The 16,215-nt window shown below is 38.7% G+C and overlaps 1 protein-coding gene across 1 annotated transcript in view; it reads right to left on the bottom strand.

Moving 5' to 3' along the window:
- DAPL1 (death associated protein like 1) overlaps positions 1–15,721 on the bottom strand; it is a 17,732-nt gene extending 2,011 nt beyond the window's left edge. Inside the window, exons 1-3 of the mRNA XM_039855572.1 lie at positions 15,597–15,721; positions 8,132–8,219; positions 5,670–5,730 (exon numbers count right to left, since the gene is read on the bottom strand). Coding sequence (XP_039711506.1) covers positions 5,670–5,730; positions 8,132–8,219; positions 15,597–15,654 — 207 coding nt within the window. The 5' untranslated portion in view covers positions 15,655–15,721. The remainder of the gene's footprint in view (positions 1–5,669; positions 5,731–8,131; positions 8,220–15,596) is intronic.
- Positions 15,722–16,215: the final 494 nt, after the last annotated feature.

Below are 16,215 nucleotides of genomic sequence, written 5' to 3'. Positions count from 1 at the left end.
AAGGCATGAGAGTGATGATGGGTGGGGGTGGGAAAGGAAAGGGGAAACGAGAACAGTGTGTTTGAACACACTTATTACTGAATGTGGCACTAATTCGTTATTTGATTATCTCCAGGTTTATATACACAATTTAGGTGCTACATTTTTTGATCATTTAAAAGTTGTTGGTAAAAGACACCTAACATAGAATTTACCATTTCAACCATTTAAAGTGTATAGTTTAGTAACACTAAATACATTTACATGGTTGTGCAACCATCGCTACCACCCATCTACATAACTTTTTCATTACCAAGCTGAAACTGTATAGCCGTTAAACCAGGGGTCCCCAACCCCTGGGCTGCGGAATGGTACTGGTCCATGGCCTGTTAAGGAACCGGGAGGTACAGCAGGAGGTGAATGGCAGGCAAGTGAGCAAAGCTTCATTTGTATTTGTAGCTGCTCCCCATCACCACCTCAGCTCCACCTGAGATCATCAGGCATTAGATCCTCATAGGAGCACCCGTCCCTGATGCCAAAAAGGTTTGGGGACCGCTGCTAAACAATAAGTCCTCATTTTCTCCTCCCCCAGCCTCTAACAACCACCATTCTACCTTTTGTCTTGATGAGTTTGACTACTCTAGATATCTCATATAAGTAAAATCATTTGCCCTTTTATGTCTTCTGGCTTATTTTATTTAGCGCGATGTCTTCAGTTTATTCATGTTGCTGAATCTGTCTGTATTGCCTTCCTTTTTAAGGCTGAATAATATTCTATTGTATGTGTACATACCACATTTCATTTATCATATGTCAGCGAACATTCGGGTTGCTTTTACCTCTTGATTATTATGAATAATGCTCCCGTGAACACCGGTGTACAAATATCTGTTCAAGTTCCTGCTTTCAATTATTTTGGGCATATACCCAGAAATGGATTGCTCGATCATATGGTAAGTCTATGTTTAATTTTTTGAGGAACTGCCATATTGTTTTTCATAGTGGCTGCATCATTTTACATTCTCATCAGTAATGCACAAGGGTTTAAGGTTACATTTTAACTAAATGCATTTAACTGAGGTTCTAAAAACTCTACTCCACTGCTTCTCAGGAGGGAAATGCAAAGATCAACAGGAATGGGAGACTGCCTGTGGGGGCTGTTGGCCATCTGTAACTGGTTTGAGAAAGTTAGGAGAGAAATAGAAAACTAACAGGATTGAGAAGAAAGTGGAAATAATTCTGGCAAAGATAATAGCTTTAGAGAAACTGCCCATAATTAAATTACAGATGCACAGGATTTTGGTGGAAGGCAGGGGGCAGTAAGAGAGTTTTATAGCAACTCTTGAATATACATACAACAAGAGAGTCAAGTTCTCTTTCTCATATTCCCACCTCCTCAATCAGGAACATCCTAATATAGAAAGACTTGGGTGGAGTAGGGGTGAGGGTGGGGTGTTGTGGAGTCTATAGAGAGTCTTCCATTAGAATTGATGAAACTATAAATAAAACAGTCAACCCCTTAAATGCCCAATTCTTTGTTGTATATATTGTATCAGTGTAAATAGGAAGATTTTATTTTCGAGTCTGAACTAGAAATAAGTAACCAACTTATAACCAACAATCAACTGCGCTTTAGTCTGACATCTTAACTTTGGGGAAGCTTTGGATTTTTAATTTGGATTTTTAATCATTCATCTTTTTAAATGATAAGGTTTATAGAATGAAAGATGTTTCCTGTCTGACTCATTAGGGTACGAAAATCTAGGGTAAGAGAACCCCACAAGACAAGGAACTCAAGGCCAGTATACACGTAAGGATTCTGCCCTGTTGTGGCTCTATCACATAAAGGCAATATATTGAACCTGAAAAGCAGATCAGTAGAAACTACCCCAGTGAGAATTTACCTTCATCTTGGGTAGCTGTGACCTCAGAACCTATAGTTTTCATTTTAGAGAAAAAGCAAAAGTATGTTAAAAGTCTTTATGATCGGAGCTATGAAAGAAATTCTAGACGCAGGAAAATCAGTGGCAGGTTTTGTTTTAGAGCCTGGAGTTAGGCAGCGTTGCATACAGGCAGCTTTTTCATTCATCTTTCCAGGGTGTTAACTTCCAACTAAACACTGGCACTTAAATTTCCACACCCAGCTAAGCAAAGTGCTTAAAACAAAACATTGGGCTTGAGTTAAGGAAATTCAAGGATACTCCTATGGCGATGTTAATCTCCAGAACAAGAGAAACCTTTTTAGATTTGCAGATGCCTTTGATAGTTTCCTCTCCCCCAGGATCCCATTTCACATTCATCTCACTAACTTTGGCAGGGGTGAGGCAACTGGCAACTTGAAAAGTGGCCCCAACTTTGACTAGGCTTCAACTTTCCACCCGCCTCCCCACCATAACCCAACCCTGTTACTAATGTTTTAACTGGGTACTTTCATGTTCTGGAGAAGCGTCACAACTACTGCCAAATATAACTTCCACAACCATCCAGGGAATTAATACATTTGGCAGTATCATTCTTTACCCCCTGCCTTAAAAAGTAAATGAGCAACCACAAATCTCAGAGGAGCCACATGACTTCTAAATGGTCAAACTCTAAGGAGTAGGTAAAATTTGGTCTAAGACCAGGTCTCCCAGATTTTTAGCCTGGGGAGCTTTCAAGTTTACATAACTCCTTTTCTGCAAGGAATACCATGTCATGCGGCTTGTCGCTGGGCAACACGAATTCTCTCACTATTCAGGGCTGGAAGAGATGGGAAGGGCTGGCTGGTAGGGAAGGAAAGAGAAAGGTATTGGGGAAGAGAGATCTTTGTGCAGGAAGCAGTGGGGAAAATAGTGGGAAGGGAAATTTTAAGCTGCTTCCCACTTAGATTTGTACAATTCCAACCTTTTGAGGATTTTCATTCTCCCAAATCTTCAACTCTAGGTTGTTGGTTTTAAAGTAGAGTATCCAGAGATAATAGCATATGGATAGAAATTTCCTGCCGTGATTGAATGGTTGTTGAGATGATATAAAAAGGATCGTACCCTCATTGACTTCGACTGTAAGTTCTTAAATTGGTATGAGAATAAACATGGGTTCCTGGAACTAGGCATAATTCTAGCTGAAGGCATGAATGAATGTTAGTAAATGCAGAGAATATGATCCTCATTTCTGCTATTGTATTTCTTGTGACCAATTGTACATTGTTAGATCTTCATGACAATACGTTCTGTGGTGGGAGGTAAATCACTGTATTGCAGGTGAAAATTTATCAGCAGATATACCTTTTATATCTCTTAATTTTTTGTATGAGGCTTTAAAGCTTAATGTATTTTTTTATTTAAGAAAATTAAGGTATAATTTATCTACGGAAAAATATACCCTTATACAAGTGCATGCAGTTTATGACCAACGCCACAATCAAGACATAGAGCCACTCATTCCATCAACCCCCAAATTTCCTCCCGTCACTTTGTGGTCAGCTCTTCCACCCACATCAGCTCCTGACAACCACTGACAGCAGCAGACAAATTTTTTAAAAGGCACTGTTCTTTCCATTCCAGGTTGACCTTTATTATGAAATCTGATTACACTTTAGGTTGAATTATGGATTCAGAGAGGATTTTTCTTAGCTATAAGAAAACATGTGGATCCCATCAACTTCCATATTCAAGATAGTCACTCATGACAATCATGTGACTTGGTTTTCTGGCCCCTTATCCTTTGCCTGGGGTTCCAAATGATGCCCTGTGGCATATTTGCCTGGGAAAAAAAGCTAACACTTACTGAGGGCTAACTGTGTCTGGCTCTGGGCTAAGTATTTTGCATATGATATAAAATTTCACTTGTGACCACTTCACAACATATCTGTGAAGTGGATACTATTAATTATATTCACATTTACAGATGAGGAAACAGAGGCACAGAAAAATGAAGAAAACTGCCCAAGGACACACACACAGCTAGAGAGTGACAGAGCCAGCATAAGACCCAAGCACCTGATGTCTGACGTAAGAACCTGTTTTAGCCAGTATTCTGTGCAGGCTGAGCAACAGTCCTACTCCAGTAAACACTGAACTGTTACTTTTTAAATAGGTATAGTTGCTGTCAAAAATATTTCTAACAGCAAACCATCTCAATGTTTTCTTATGGTTTCCAAATACAATTTATTATCGTTGTTGTCATTTGATTCTTTTTATCACTAAAATAAAGAGGTGATATTTTTAACTAAAAGGGAAAGAACCCCTTTATGACATAGATATATACACATATGTCTATAAGAAATAGTATATACTCCTGCATCATACCTAATGCACAGTATAATCAACCTTTATTGACCTCTCTCTTTAAATGTTTTGTTTTGAGTGAACATATATTCTAGAGGAATGAACTATCCAGTTCCACTTACTACTGTGGCATTCTCTTGCCCCTGAGGAAGAGGTGTTCAGTGGGCAAGAGAACATGAGATGCAGAGTGGGCAGCTTGTGTTGCCATGGCAGGGCATCATCCATCTCTGCCCTTCTTGTAAAGTCAGCAAGGCAAAGAATCACTTATGGCCTCACTTCAAGGCTGTTTGAATGGAGAACCAAGACCCCTACATTAAAAGGCTCTGTAGCTGTGTCCTACAATCAAGATTTTGCCTTGTACTATCTGCCTTGTAACATACTGTGGTCTTCAGACATACCAAAGCTAACTAACCAGAACAGAGAGTGCAAACAGGTTACTCAGTGCCAGGCACTGTTCTAAGAGCTTCCCTGGTATAAACTCATTTATTCCACTCAACATCCCTGTGAAATATATTCTCTTCCTTATCTCAATATTACAAGTGATGAATCTGAGGCACAGGATAAGTAACTTATTCAAGGTCATACAGATAGTAAGTGGAGGAGCCAATGCCAAAGGGGGCCACAGAGGTCTAGCGGCACAGTTTCTGATCTAACCTTTTTCAAATCCCCAATTTTGGTAGTAACAGCAAGTCTCCCCTTCAATAAATGTGGAGATGGCAAAAAGTGTGGTTCTTCATTGCCTTCAATGCAATGTATCTGCCCCTTAGAAGTAAAGTAAGGACCCTCACTCAGCTCACCTACAAAATTTTAAAACAAACTCATGGATCTAAAACCAAACCACTTTCTCTCTGGTAAAAATCTTCCGAGTTTCCTGACCTACTTAGAAGAAATTCAAGATATAGAAATAAAAATAGTCATGGTCAACTGCCTTTATAAACAGGCTTTATTGGCTAAACCCAGCCAGTATCCAGCCTTCCTCCAGTCCTAAACTGTGCAAACCTCCACCACCCACCTTTGCCTCAAATAAAATATTTCCTTTCGGGAATGCAGTAGTGGGGAGGAAGGTTAAAAACTGTGGAATTCCTAATACATAGGCTGCCTTTTTATAAAAACATGCCAGTGTTTCCGAGAAATATTTGGGTTGGCAAAGTAAAGTTCTGCCAATCTGATGTCAGGATTCTTGCTGTATTCTCTATCTTATTTTTGAGATGATTTATTAAACATACACTAGGAATTTGGGAGAAACAGCTTTTCTCACCAAGGCCTCTTTGTGTTCCTCGGACTGAAAGCAGATTCTTTCACAAAGACATCCAACCTCTGAGCTGGAGAAAACCCAGTGGTCCTCGACTTGTTCCCTTACGCAGCCTGATCAGGGGGTAAACACTGAATGGGTGCATCGCATGATGCGCCTCACCCACGGCTCACCTTCTCCAGTGTGTCATTCAGGGCATCCATCGTCTGCATTTTGGCAACATTTGCAATGGCACTGCAAAGATGAAAAGAGACTTCACGTAGAACCTGAAAACTTTCCCACTGAAGAGGCTAAATGATTTATACACAGGGCGGTCTCCTTGGCTTTTAAGCTTTCACTCTGCTGGGCTACACCTACGGGAAAAATTCCTGTGTCCGTGTGCCCACGTGCTACAACAAGTTTTGTAGGCCAAGTTCTTGTTACTATTGCTTTTTAACTTTTCACTGAAGCGTAGCACATATTCAGAAAAGTACACATATTAGTGTGTAGCTTGGTGAATATTCATAAACTTAAAACGCTTGTCTAACCAGCTGCCCCTAAGGAGAACCACTATTCTGACTTAAAGTCCCATAGATTAGTTTTGACTGTTTTGAACTTCAGAACATGAATCATGCAGCATGTGTTCGGCTTCTTTTCTCAGGCCAAGTTATTTTGTAGGAGGGTTTCAATGAGGGCTGAGCCTACAGTATTAATTCCTTGAAGGAAACTCTGCACTTGGCATATTTCTTTTCCTGGATGGTTTGTGTTAGTTGGTAGAAGTTATTAGGAAATGGACATAGATTGATGATGCCCAGAAATCTATTTTCTAGGATATATTTTTCAAAAGCTATTCTTCAGGAAGGTGTAAGGAGAGATATTTGTCCCTGACGATGAAGCACTCATATTCTGTGCAAACACTCAAGAAGCAGAAGCAAGCAGCAGAGGTGAATTTACGTTGGAGCCAATGAAGCTTCAGCTTCACGGCCTTTTACTGCACAGTCTCCTTCCGAAGCCTTGTGAGGGGACTCACCATTTCACATTTGTAATTTTTAACCATTTTTCTTTAAAATGGCTTCCACATTCTATAAGCTTCATATCCCATCTGCTTATATCTATCCTTGGTAAATAGGGCAAGAGAGAGAAAGAAACAAATTTCTTGCTGTTAAGTTTTGTAGTAGTTTTTCATTTTCTTTTAACGACTATTAAAAAACAACTGAGTTTTTTAAAAAGAGGGTTCCAATCACCATTTTGTTACTCTCTAGGCAACTCCCCTTCCTGCACTGTTAAAATTAATAGTAAGTCTCCATTGTTTGAGGTGCAGAGAAACGTGACTTGTCCACTGGCTGCCAACTAGAAGGTCATTTCCAAGATAGGACTCTTTAGTTTCTGAGCCCCTGGCCCAAGCATGTTAAAAGTGTCAATAAATAGGGTGTAGGCTTGAGACAGGTTTTACTAACAGAATAGACTTTCAAAATTAACCGACTTGCACTTCAACAACAGTCTGATATAATTTACAGAGTACTTTCTCTATTCTAGGAACTGTCCAAGATTCTGGGTCAGAAGAGAAATAATATGTGACGCCCCACCCTACTTTTGAGAACCCCTCCACCCCGCAAATTTGCTTTCATATATGATGGTTATGTTCTGGTATCAGAAGAAAGAAAAACTTACTGCTAATGGGGCCAATGAGTATTTTAAAGGAGAAAAGGTCTTCAAAAAATTTCCTTCACAGAAATCAGAAAGAAAACTTTAAAAGTGATCTCAAACTATTTTATATGAAAAAGCCAGAGGAATTCCAGTCTAGTCTCTCCGAATTCCCTTTCTGAGACTTTTGCCATTTTAATTCTTAAAGAAGTACCTTGAGCATCCTCTAATTGACAACTTTTGAAACATTCATCAACTCATCCAAGGAAACCATCTTGAAATTAACAGTGTCCGCAGCGCCCCTCATTACACTACTTGGAGGAGACAGTTCTGCACATGTATTTCTTTTTGAACGCACTCGTTTTCCTTAACTAAGGCATCAATCAAGTGGTTGAGCCATTTGCGTATCTAATCCAGCCCACAGCTCTCAGCTTAGCTCTGGGAATAGTGCATTGTGTCAAGGTTGTGGTGGAAGGAACAGGGAAGAGATAGCTTCAGTACATATAAGCCTTCCGGCTATGCCAAATATAGTGGCCATTAGTAGTTTGTAAATAATTGAGTGGTGAATTTAAAACAACAAAAAAAGCATTTATTTTTAATTTAGGAGATTTGCTTCAGCAGAAAGCATATTATGAAAACAGGGCAGCCTAGGGACAATATTTTAAAGGCTAATGTGAAAATAGGATAAAGGGACCTGCTTCGGGTTTGAATGCATTTTAGGATCCAGTCTTTTACGTACAAAGACAGCTGGGCTGGACTCAGAGAGTAGGAGGATGGGTGGGGTTAGTGATGGGCGCCTAGAAAGGGTCCTCTAGAAGGTAGCCACCTTTCATTTGAGTGTGCCTTTCACCTCTAGCCCATATTACCAGAGAGCTTGATTCCCACCCCACCTTGGTGGCTGCCTCTAAGCCTGCTTAGCAAAGGCCTTCAGGGGCCTTGGTTTGTCCTAAAATACTGGGAGACCTCTGACTTCTGGAGGAGGTGATGGAGAAGAAAGTAAGCAGTCTCTTACCTTGTTTTCTCCAATCCTGTTTTTTTTGCATGTCTCTCCAAGACACCAATTTCTTGTTTTTTGGAAATACGCATTCCTCCAGCTTTTACTATAAATAAAAAAGCATCAACACAGGAGTCATGGTAGAACAGCAAGAGAAAGATTGCTTTGTTATCTTAAGTATGAATTTAGATTTGAAAAGAATTTTAGAATTTACTTAAAGATATAAACTTTTATTTAAAACAATACAATAAAAAAGCTACCCCAAAACCTCATAAAAAAAGAAAAAAATGTTTCGTGCAAACAAGGTGGGGAGGAGGAGAAGCTCTGAAGTCTGCTTGTTTATGTCCAGAGAGGTGGAACTGAGGTTAAAAAGGCAGCAAGTTACAGCTTCGAGTTGGGCAGGAGAATAACAACACACTCCCTTAGGCATTTTACTGAAAAACATTTTTTCTTGTTATCAAACCAATTACATTCTTCATGATAGCAACCAACAATTACAATGTGACCGACCCTCCTATTTTCCCACAAGATTAAAGTTTGTGCAAGGCTTGCATTTTTTTCTTTTTTCAACTAAAGCTTTTAAAAGCCCGATTCTGAGAATGAGCCAAAAGTCAGGGCATGCGGTGATAACAAGCATTTAATTCAACAGAGATGCTTCTGATCCCACCGGATACCCATCTTTCATCCCAGACCCCAAACCTCCAATGTTGGCCAAGCTCAGATATTGTAATGAGTAATTAAACTGCATTAATAATCCTGCCATTCAAGAGATCAATTAGTGTTCATTAGGCTACAGATGACCTAACAGGCATTCGAGTGTTTAACAATGTCAGATGAAATCAGCTTTGGAAAAGAAACAACCCATTTCAGACTGCAAGTCAAAGCAAATATTTTTTTCTTTTCCCAGGAAATTTGCACATCTAAAAACTGACAAGCTCAAATGAGAAAAAACCAAATGGACATTGATTTGTTTGAACCCGTTAATTCTTTTTATGGGAATGTCAAATGGGCAATTTTCTAAAACTAGATTCAATAAAGTAAAAAAATAAGAAAAACCTGTTCGATTTCTCCATGCCTTTGTGAATTGACTTTGTCATTGTTCTTTTAAAATTCTTTATTTGTTTGATTATAACACATGCATAAAGCACACAATTCCAAAAGCATGAAAAGGTCTACAATCTCTTCATTATTTACCATTATTTGCCAGCCCTTTGGTTCATCTCCCTAGATTATGCTAATGCTACAAGTTTCCTATGTATCCACCTACAGATATGTATGTATACCTACACATTCTTTTTTTTTAAATAGCAGCATAAGATACACATTGTTCTTTGTCTTGTTTGTTTATATTTTTCATTCAACCATATATTTTGGAGCAAGTTCTATTTCTATACTTATATAGAAATGCGTCTTTCTAACATCTTTAAAATTTCATTATGTGAACATTCTGTGTTTACTTAACCAATTCCCAAATGTTTAGACATTGCAGATGTGTCTAATCCATTGCCATTAAAAACAATGCTACAGTGAATATCTTTTTATATATGTAATTTTGCACAAGTTCAAGTATATCCAAGGGATAAATTCCTAGAAGTGATCTTGTTAGTTCTTAAGAATATGTACATTTGGAATTTTGTTAACTCTTGCCAAATTGCCCTTCACAGAGTTTGCACCAGTTTACAATCTCATCAGTAACAATGACAACGTTTGTTTCCCCATATCCCTTGCAACAATGTGAGCTAGAAAATGTTTGGTTTTGTCAACTAATAAGTTTTTTTAAAAGGCATCTCATTGTTTTAATTTAAATTTCTTATATTTTATTAAAGTTTGAGCTGTTTCTGTGTTTTGGAAGCCATTTGTATTTTCTTTTTATAAACTGTTAAAATTCTCTTTTTTTTTCTAGTAGATTGCTAGTCTTTTTCTTATCTTTTTTTTGTTGATTCATACTTCTTTATCTATGAGATGCATCACAAATAAAAAGTATATTTTACCAGTTACTGCCTTTTTTGTCAATGTTTTTGCCATCAGAAATTTGCTGCATTTGTCAATCTTTTATGGGTTTTATATCACTAAGGAATTCCCCACTCTGATGTTTTATAAACATTATTCCATATTTTCTTCTAAAACTTTTATGGTTTCATTTTGTACAGTCAATCTTTGACCATATATTTAAACCCTTGACCCTTCTAGATGTATTTTGTGTAAGTCAAATAGAAGCATGCTAGATATTTTTAGATTATCCCAATAATATTGAAAAACATCTTTTGTCTATTAATTTGAAATGCCATCTTTATCATATACTAAGTAAATTTTATATGGGTGTGTGTATGTATATTACAGGAATCCATTAGGAGACCTAGGGCTTGGGCCTTTCATATCCTTTCCAACAGTATTTTTCATTCTTCTTCTGACAAGTGCTTTCAAAATAGGGTATGTTGAATTATTTTCTTTTTAGTGCTCATTTGTTTTTCCTGATGTTATCGTTTCTATACATTTTCTTACATTTGGACTATTATCACCGCCTATAGAAACAAATAGTTATTGTTAAAATAAACAATAATTAAAAAATGAGAAGCCCTTTGGAATGCTGAGTTCTATGCCATTCATTTGAAAGGACATTGACAATCAGAGAATGTCCAGAGGCAAGTGGCCAGAGTGGAGAAGGGAGTTGTGTCACATGAGGACCTAGGGAATCTGGAAAGATCAGTTCTGAAGAAGAAAAGACTCAAGCGAGCTTAGGGTGCCATTTTCAAAGATCTGAGGGGCTGTCATGTGGGAGGAAAAATTATTTCTTGCTGAGGAAATTTTATATAGGGCCAAAGAACTCTATCCCTCCTGAACTCTGTGACCTTGAACAAGATACTTAAACTCCTCTGAGTTTAAGGCTCAGTTTCAAGGCTCAGTTTCTGTACCCTCCAAAAGGGAATACTACTGATTGTTCAGGTTTTTCTAGAGAATAGAGGTGACATAAGAACCTGGTACATGATAGGCACTTAATAATTTGTAGTTATTATTATTTACATTTATTTCATGTTTTTCCAAAGGAGACAATGAAGACAAAAGAATGGAAATTCCAAAAAGGCAGAGTCTAGCTACATATAACAGTTTTGTGTTGTTTTTCAAAGTGAAGTAGACTGCCTACTACATTAGTATGCCCTTTGTCCTTCAGTGTGTTGAAGAAAAGAAGTCTACCTGCCATGAATATCTTAGGAGGATTTTGGTGAATTTGGTAGAAATTGAATTAGATGATCTTTATTATAGAGTCTTTACTATGATTGGAATTTGTCCCATCTACTTGCAAAAAAAAAACCTATCACTTCCCTCCCTTTCAAAAGAACATAAGTCACTTAACAGAGAAACAAATGCCAAAAGGAATGTAAAAAGAATGCAAACCAGGGAGGTGCTCATTCTTAAGAATAAAATATTTGAGGAGAAATTTGAAATCCTCCCAGAAGATTCCTACTTGTATTCAGGAGTCTTTAAATCCTCTTTATACTGGTATAGGGCCCAGGGCTTTAACTGAGTGATTTAGAAAACAAATGAACCACACCTTGGTAATCTCACTTGGTCAGCCACTGCAGTAGAAAACAGCAGATGATAATCTCATATCATAATAGATATACTGAGATATAGATTAAGGCTCTCATTATGTTGGGGTGACTAAACCAGATGGAACCAGTTTGTGGGAGGGTCATCTTCAAAGCTCTGGTGATAACCGCTCACACTGGCCTCTTGGGATCTAAATAAACCATTGTAAATAAATATTTACAACTCAATACAACCAGGTTCTTGCCCTTTTTGCTTATTCCAGATAGGTCTGAATCATGGGACCTCTTCAGAGTCTCACTGTAACTAAATTAGTTCATCTATATTTGTAATCATTTATGTAATTGCTTAGGACTATATTGCTTTTTGAATCTTTGCAGAAGTATCAACTAGAATTGGACAAAGTGAAATATAAACTGATTTAACATTTTAACAGGCCTTTGAATACAAATACATAAGTTAAGACTTTAGGTCCTTTCAATAAACAAATGAACTAGATTTTAAAAAATGTAAAACAGAGAGATACTCTTCTGGATAGTTTCATTAGAAAACCTAAACTTATGTGGGGAAAATGAAATTTTGCTTCTCTACCTCTGAGTAAGAGTTATGCCCTCATGGCTTCTTTTGTAGTTTATAACTTCAAAAACACCCTTGAGTTTAGAATGTTATAATTTTCCAGTTTAAGATTTTCCAGACATTTTGCACAGTTTTAGGTGGAGGGTAGTCAAGATAAAGAAACAAAAGCCTGCAAGAAAAATTAAGCTTTTTTCTTCACTAATCAGTGGAGAACGTATGACAAAAAGCTGAACAACACAGAGGTGTGTGTGAACTCTGCCTTGTGGCTTACGACTTCCATTCGAAGATTTTAATTATAGGTTAGATGTTTGCAAAACACTTCCTTTGCATTTACATTTGATTTTTCAGCAAATTTTAAGCTGCCAATCAAGACACCCATCAGAAGAAGGTGGTGAAGTGAGGAGAGAAGGTTTTAGAGTAGAAGGTTTTTGTCATGGATCCACTTTATTTTCAAAACTCAGCCCCACTGCCCTCTAGATGTGTGGTTTTGGGCAAGTCCCTCAGCCTTGCTGAGTTTCAGTTTGCTCCTCTGTGAAACAAGGATGATGGTACATCATCAGTATGCGGGGCTGATATCATGTCTAGAAGGCTCTGTGCAGTGCCAGGAGCAAAGTTAGTGTTGAACAAACGGCAGTTCTTGCAGTCATCAAACCCTTGTCCCCTGGATGCTTGGGGTAGCAGGTCTCCCAATCTCTCTCTCGAACCTCACAGATCAAACCCCATAAATTGACTTGAGCAGACTGGAGTTGAGAGAATTAAGCCTTTGCTGGGCTTTTATTTATTTTTAATGATGCTGGCCCTTATGCAGCTATGGTTTCCCCTCCATTTTCTGTATTAGTTTCACACTTGAGGATACACCCCCCAAACTTCCCTCTTTAATGAACCAGAAAACTGATTCTCTCTGGGGATTCAGTGGTGGTCTCTTTGATGGCTCTGATTCATCTGACTTAAACCAAATTTAAAAGTACAGGGAATATTGAAAAACTCATAAATTCCTGCTCTTTCTAGTTCATTACATACTTGGCTTCTTCGGTCACCTTCTACTCACACATTTTTGGCTGTTTACGTAATGGGGTTCTTATAAAACTGAAAGTGAGGCAAACCAGAAAAGCAGAAAATCCGACGGTAAGCTTACGACAGCCCAGGCCAGCTCATGTGTAACGTAGTCTTGTTTCACAGCATAAAATTTACAACTAGGGCTAACAGTGGTACGATATATTGTATTAATATACATGAAAGAAAAAACGCTAAGCACTCCACATGTAGGAGGGAAAGAGTTACAGCTAGATGACTTTCGTGTGGTTCCATTTTAACTATGGTGGGGCAGTCATGAGCGTCTTTTCCACTGCACTTGCGTTTTGTTCTGACTATTGCAATAGTGCCTAATGTAGCCCTCGAACCCTGATGTCTTCCCACTGGGGAGGAGAATTTCTTCCGACAGCTATGTGGTTCACTAGGCCTGTATTTTACAGGGATTAACATTTATGTGCATAGGTTGTCTCCTTTAGTGATCAAGACAACCTTAGAATATCAGTAGTATTTATTACTCCCTATTTTAGAGATGAGAAAACTGAGGCTCAGAGATGTGACATGAAAGCAGGGTTTAAACCCAGGTCTGTCTGATTTCAAAGGCCATGTCAGACCCTTTTCACTCTATTATAACTGCTTCTCACTTTCAGGGATCTGTATATTGCTTATAAAAAAATCAGGTGAAGATTTAATGGAATTCTGGTGACAAATTATTTTTGTTCCATAAATAAAATTTTGCACCCTAGCAAACAGGTTCAGACTTAAAATAGGTAGCAAGACAAGCTGAAGGATGAGGCTTCTTTGTTCCCTTGCTCTCAGTGGGGAGGCAAAAGTCTGCCTTCATCTCCATTCTAATTATCCCAAACCTCTTATCTGTAGTGTCACAGTTCATAATAATTAATTGTCATGCCAGAAGCATGACATGCTTGATGGAGTCATGGTGTGCTATGTACACAGAGTAATTAGCAATCATTAGTGGTGGGGACAGAAAGTTCCTGGTGGTTTTATTCAAACTTTCATTTGTTTAAGTTTATCTCTGTGTTCTTTGTGCATAAATGCAATTTAGCAAATCACGTTTTAGCTTGACTGTGTTTTGAAGGACTAAGGTGGAAGTAGTGAGAAGAGGGTGGTGTTTTTTTTTTCTTTTATCTTTATGTAATGACTTCTCTTCTAATAATTTGCATATATAGTTCCTGACCATTAGGTAGCATCATTAACATTAAATATAGATAACATTAAATATTGCTAAATCTAGTTACAAATACAAAATGTCAAGAGTCTGCCACAGGAGACCAGGGCATGGTGCCCAGAACTGAAAACTCAGAATTAGTAGCAAAAATTCTGACTCTTTTTAGCTGGGCTGCCGACCAGAAAACCACTGAACCTCTGCGTCAGTTTTTCACGCGTTGCGAAGGTTATATCTGCCATCATGCTCTGCAGTAAAGATGATTGAAATAACCTTGGCTTAGAGGTGCCAAAGAATAATACCAATAAATAAATTTTGTAAGTGGAGAAAGGCAAGAACAAAGCGGTCAAGCTTTCGAGAACTTTCTTAAAGGAAAAAAGAAGGTAGGCAGTTGAGGGAACATACAACCGGCTAAAAAAAGCCTACACACCTCAGTTAATCTACGTGAACATATGGTTAAGTGCAATGAAACTAATTCCCATATTCCAGAGAGGTGAGATAAATAGCATACATTTAAAATAAAGAGAAAGAGAATACTGTGGATGCTTTGCAAAACGCCTTGAGAGTGACCTTTTCCAGTTAGCCTCGTCCAGGGCTTGGGTCCTTATTAAAAAAGTGCTCCTCAGCTTGTTGACAGGCAAACTACATCACTGACAACACTACCCAACCCAAAGCCTGAGGGAGAAAAGACAACTGTTGTTGCTTTCTGGCTTCGAAGTCAGATAATGTACAGGCACCCTGGGGAGACTGAGTCTTAGAGCTCAGACCTCTCTGGGAGGAAGGTTTCCATGGCAGTAAATCACCTTCCAGGTGTAGATGTTGTCACTCCTAACCTACGGCCAGGAAAGAGAGGTCCAACCTCTCGATTTATTCCTTTTCCAAGCACCCAAGCCCTTGCACTCCTCATATATAACTGGTTTTAATTTAACTGGGGCCTGACAAATCCTCAGGTGGCTTTATACACAAGCCTAGAAAAGTCAAAGATATAAGAGGAAATCAGGTTGCATGAAATTAAAAGTAACGATGGGAGGTTGAGAAGCTTTGCTCTGTTGGGGTGCCTCTAGTGAAGGCACAGATGGAAGGAGGGGTGGCAGCAGCAGTGAGGCCCTTGCTATATAAGGAACAGAGGGCAGGTGGGCAGCCTACCTGCGGGAGGATGCCCCCCTTTCAGCGGGGAGGGCAGGACTTGCACTTCACTTGCCATAGTGCGTGCCAGTGCCGATGCTGAAGCTGGTGCTCTGGAGGCTGAGTGCCAGCTGTGGCCGCCCCACTGCACCCTGGCTTTATATGGGCTGGGGGTGGGGCCCCTTAAGGGCATTGCTGAGCAGCAACAGGGCTTGTCACCTAACTCTCTGGGAACCTGCATCTCTTTGGCATGTTTTCTCTCAGAAGAAAAGTTTCTTCTTAGTCTCTTCATTTGAAAAGGCAAGGTAGATGGTTAAGGGAACTCTTATTTTCTTTCCCAGGAAGATGGGGAGAGGATGAAGTTCAGTGGAATTCTTTTTCTTTCCAACTGTTCATCCATCAAGTATATATGCTGAATCTACTATGTGACAAGCTCTTTGTCATATATCGGCACGACAAGGAAAGACTAGATCTTTGCTTCTAGACATCTGTTGTCTTTCAAAAGAGACCATTATAAAACCAAGCGCTATGCTTTTGTTCTGGTCTTTGCAATTGCAGTATTTATGCTAACAAAATAATTGGAGATGTATATGAAGATATCTGCACAACAATGGTAATCATATATTTCTTCTTTTTTAGT

This window comes from Pteropus medius, unplaced genomic scaffold (genome assembly GCF_902729225.1).
Source record: "Pteropus medius unplaced genomic scaffold, Ma_sr-lr_union100, whole genome shotgun sequence".
Classification (NCBI taxonomy): Eukaryota; Metazoa; Chordata; class Mammalia; order Chiroptera; family Pteropodidae; genus Pteropus; species Pteropus medius.
The sequence above is the reverse complement of the archived record's forward strand: the minus strand, read 5'-3'. Positions and strand labels throughout refer to the sequence as shown.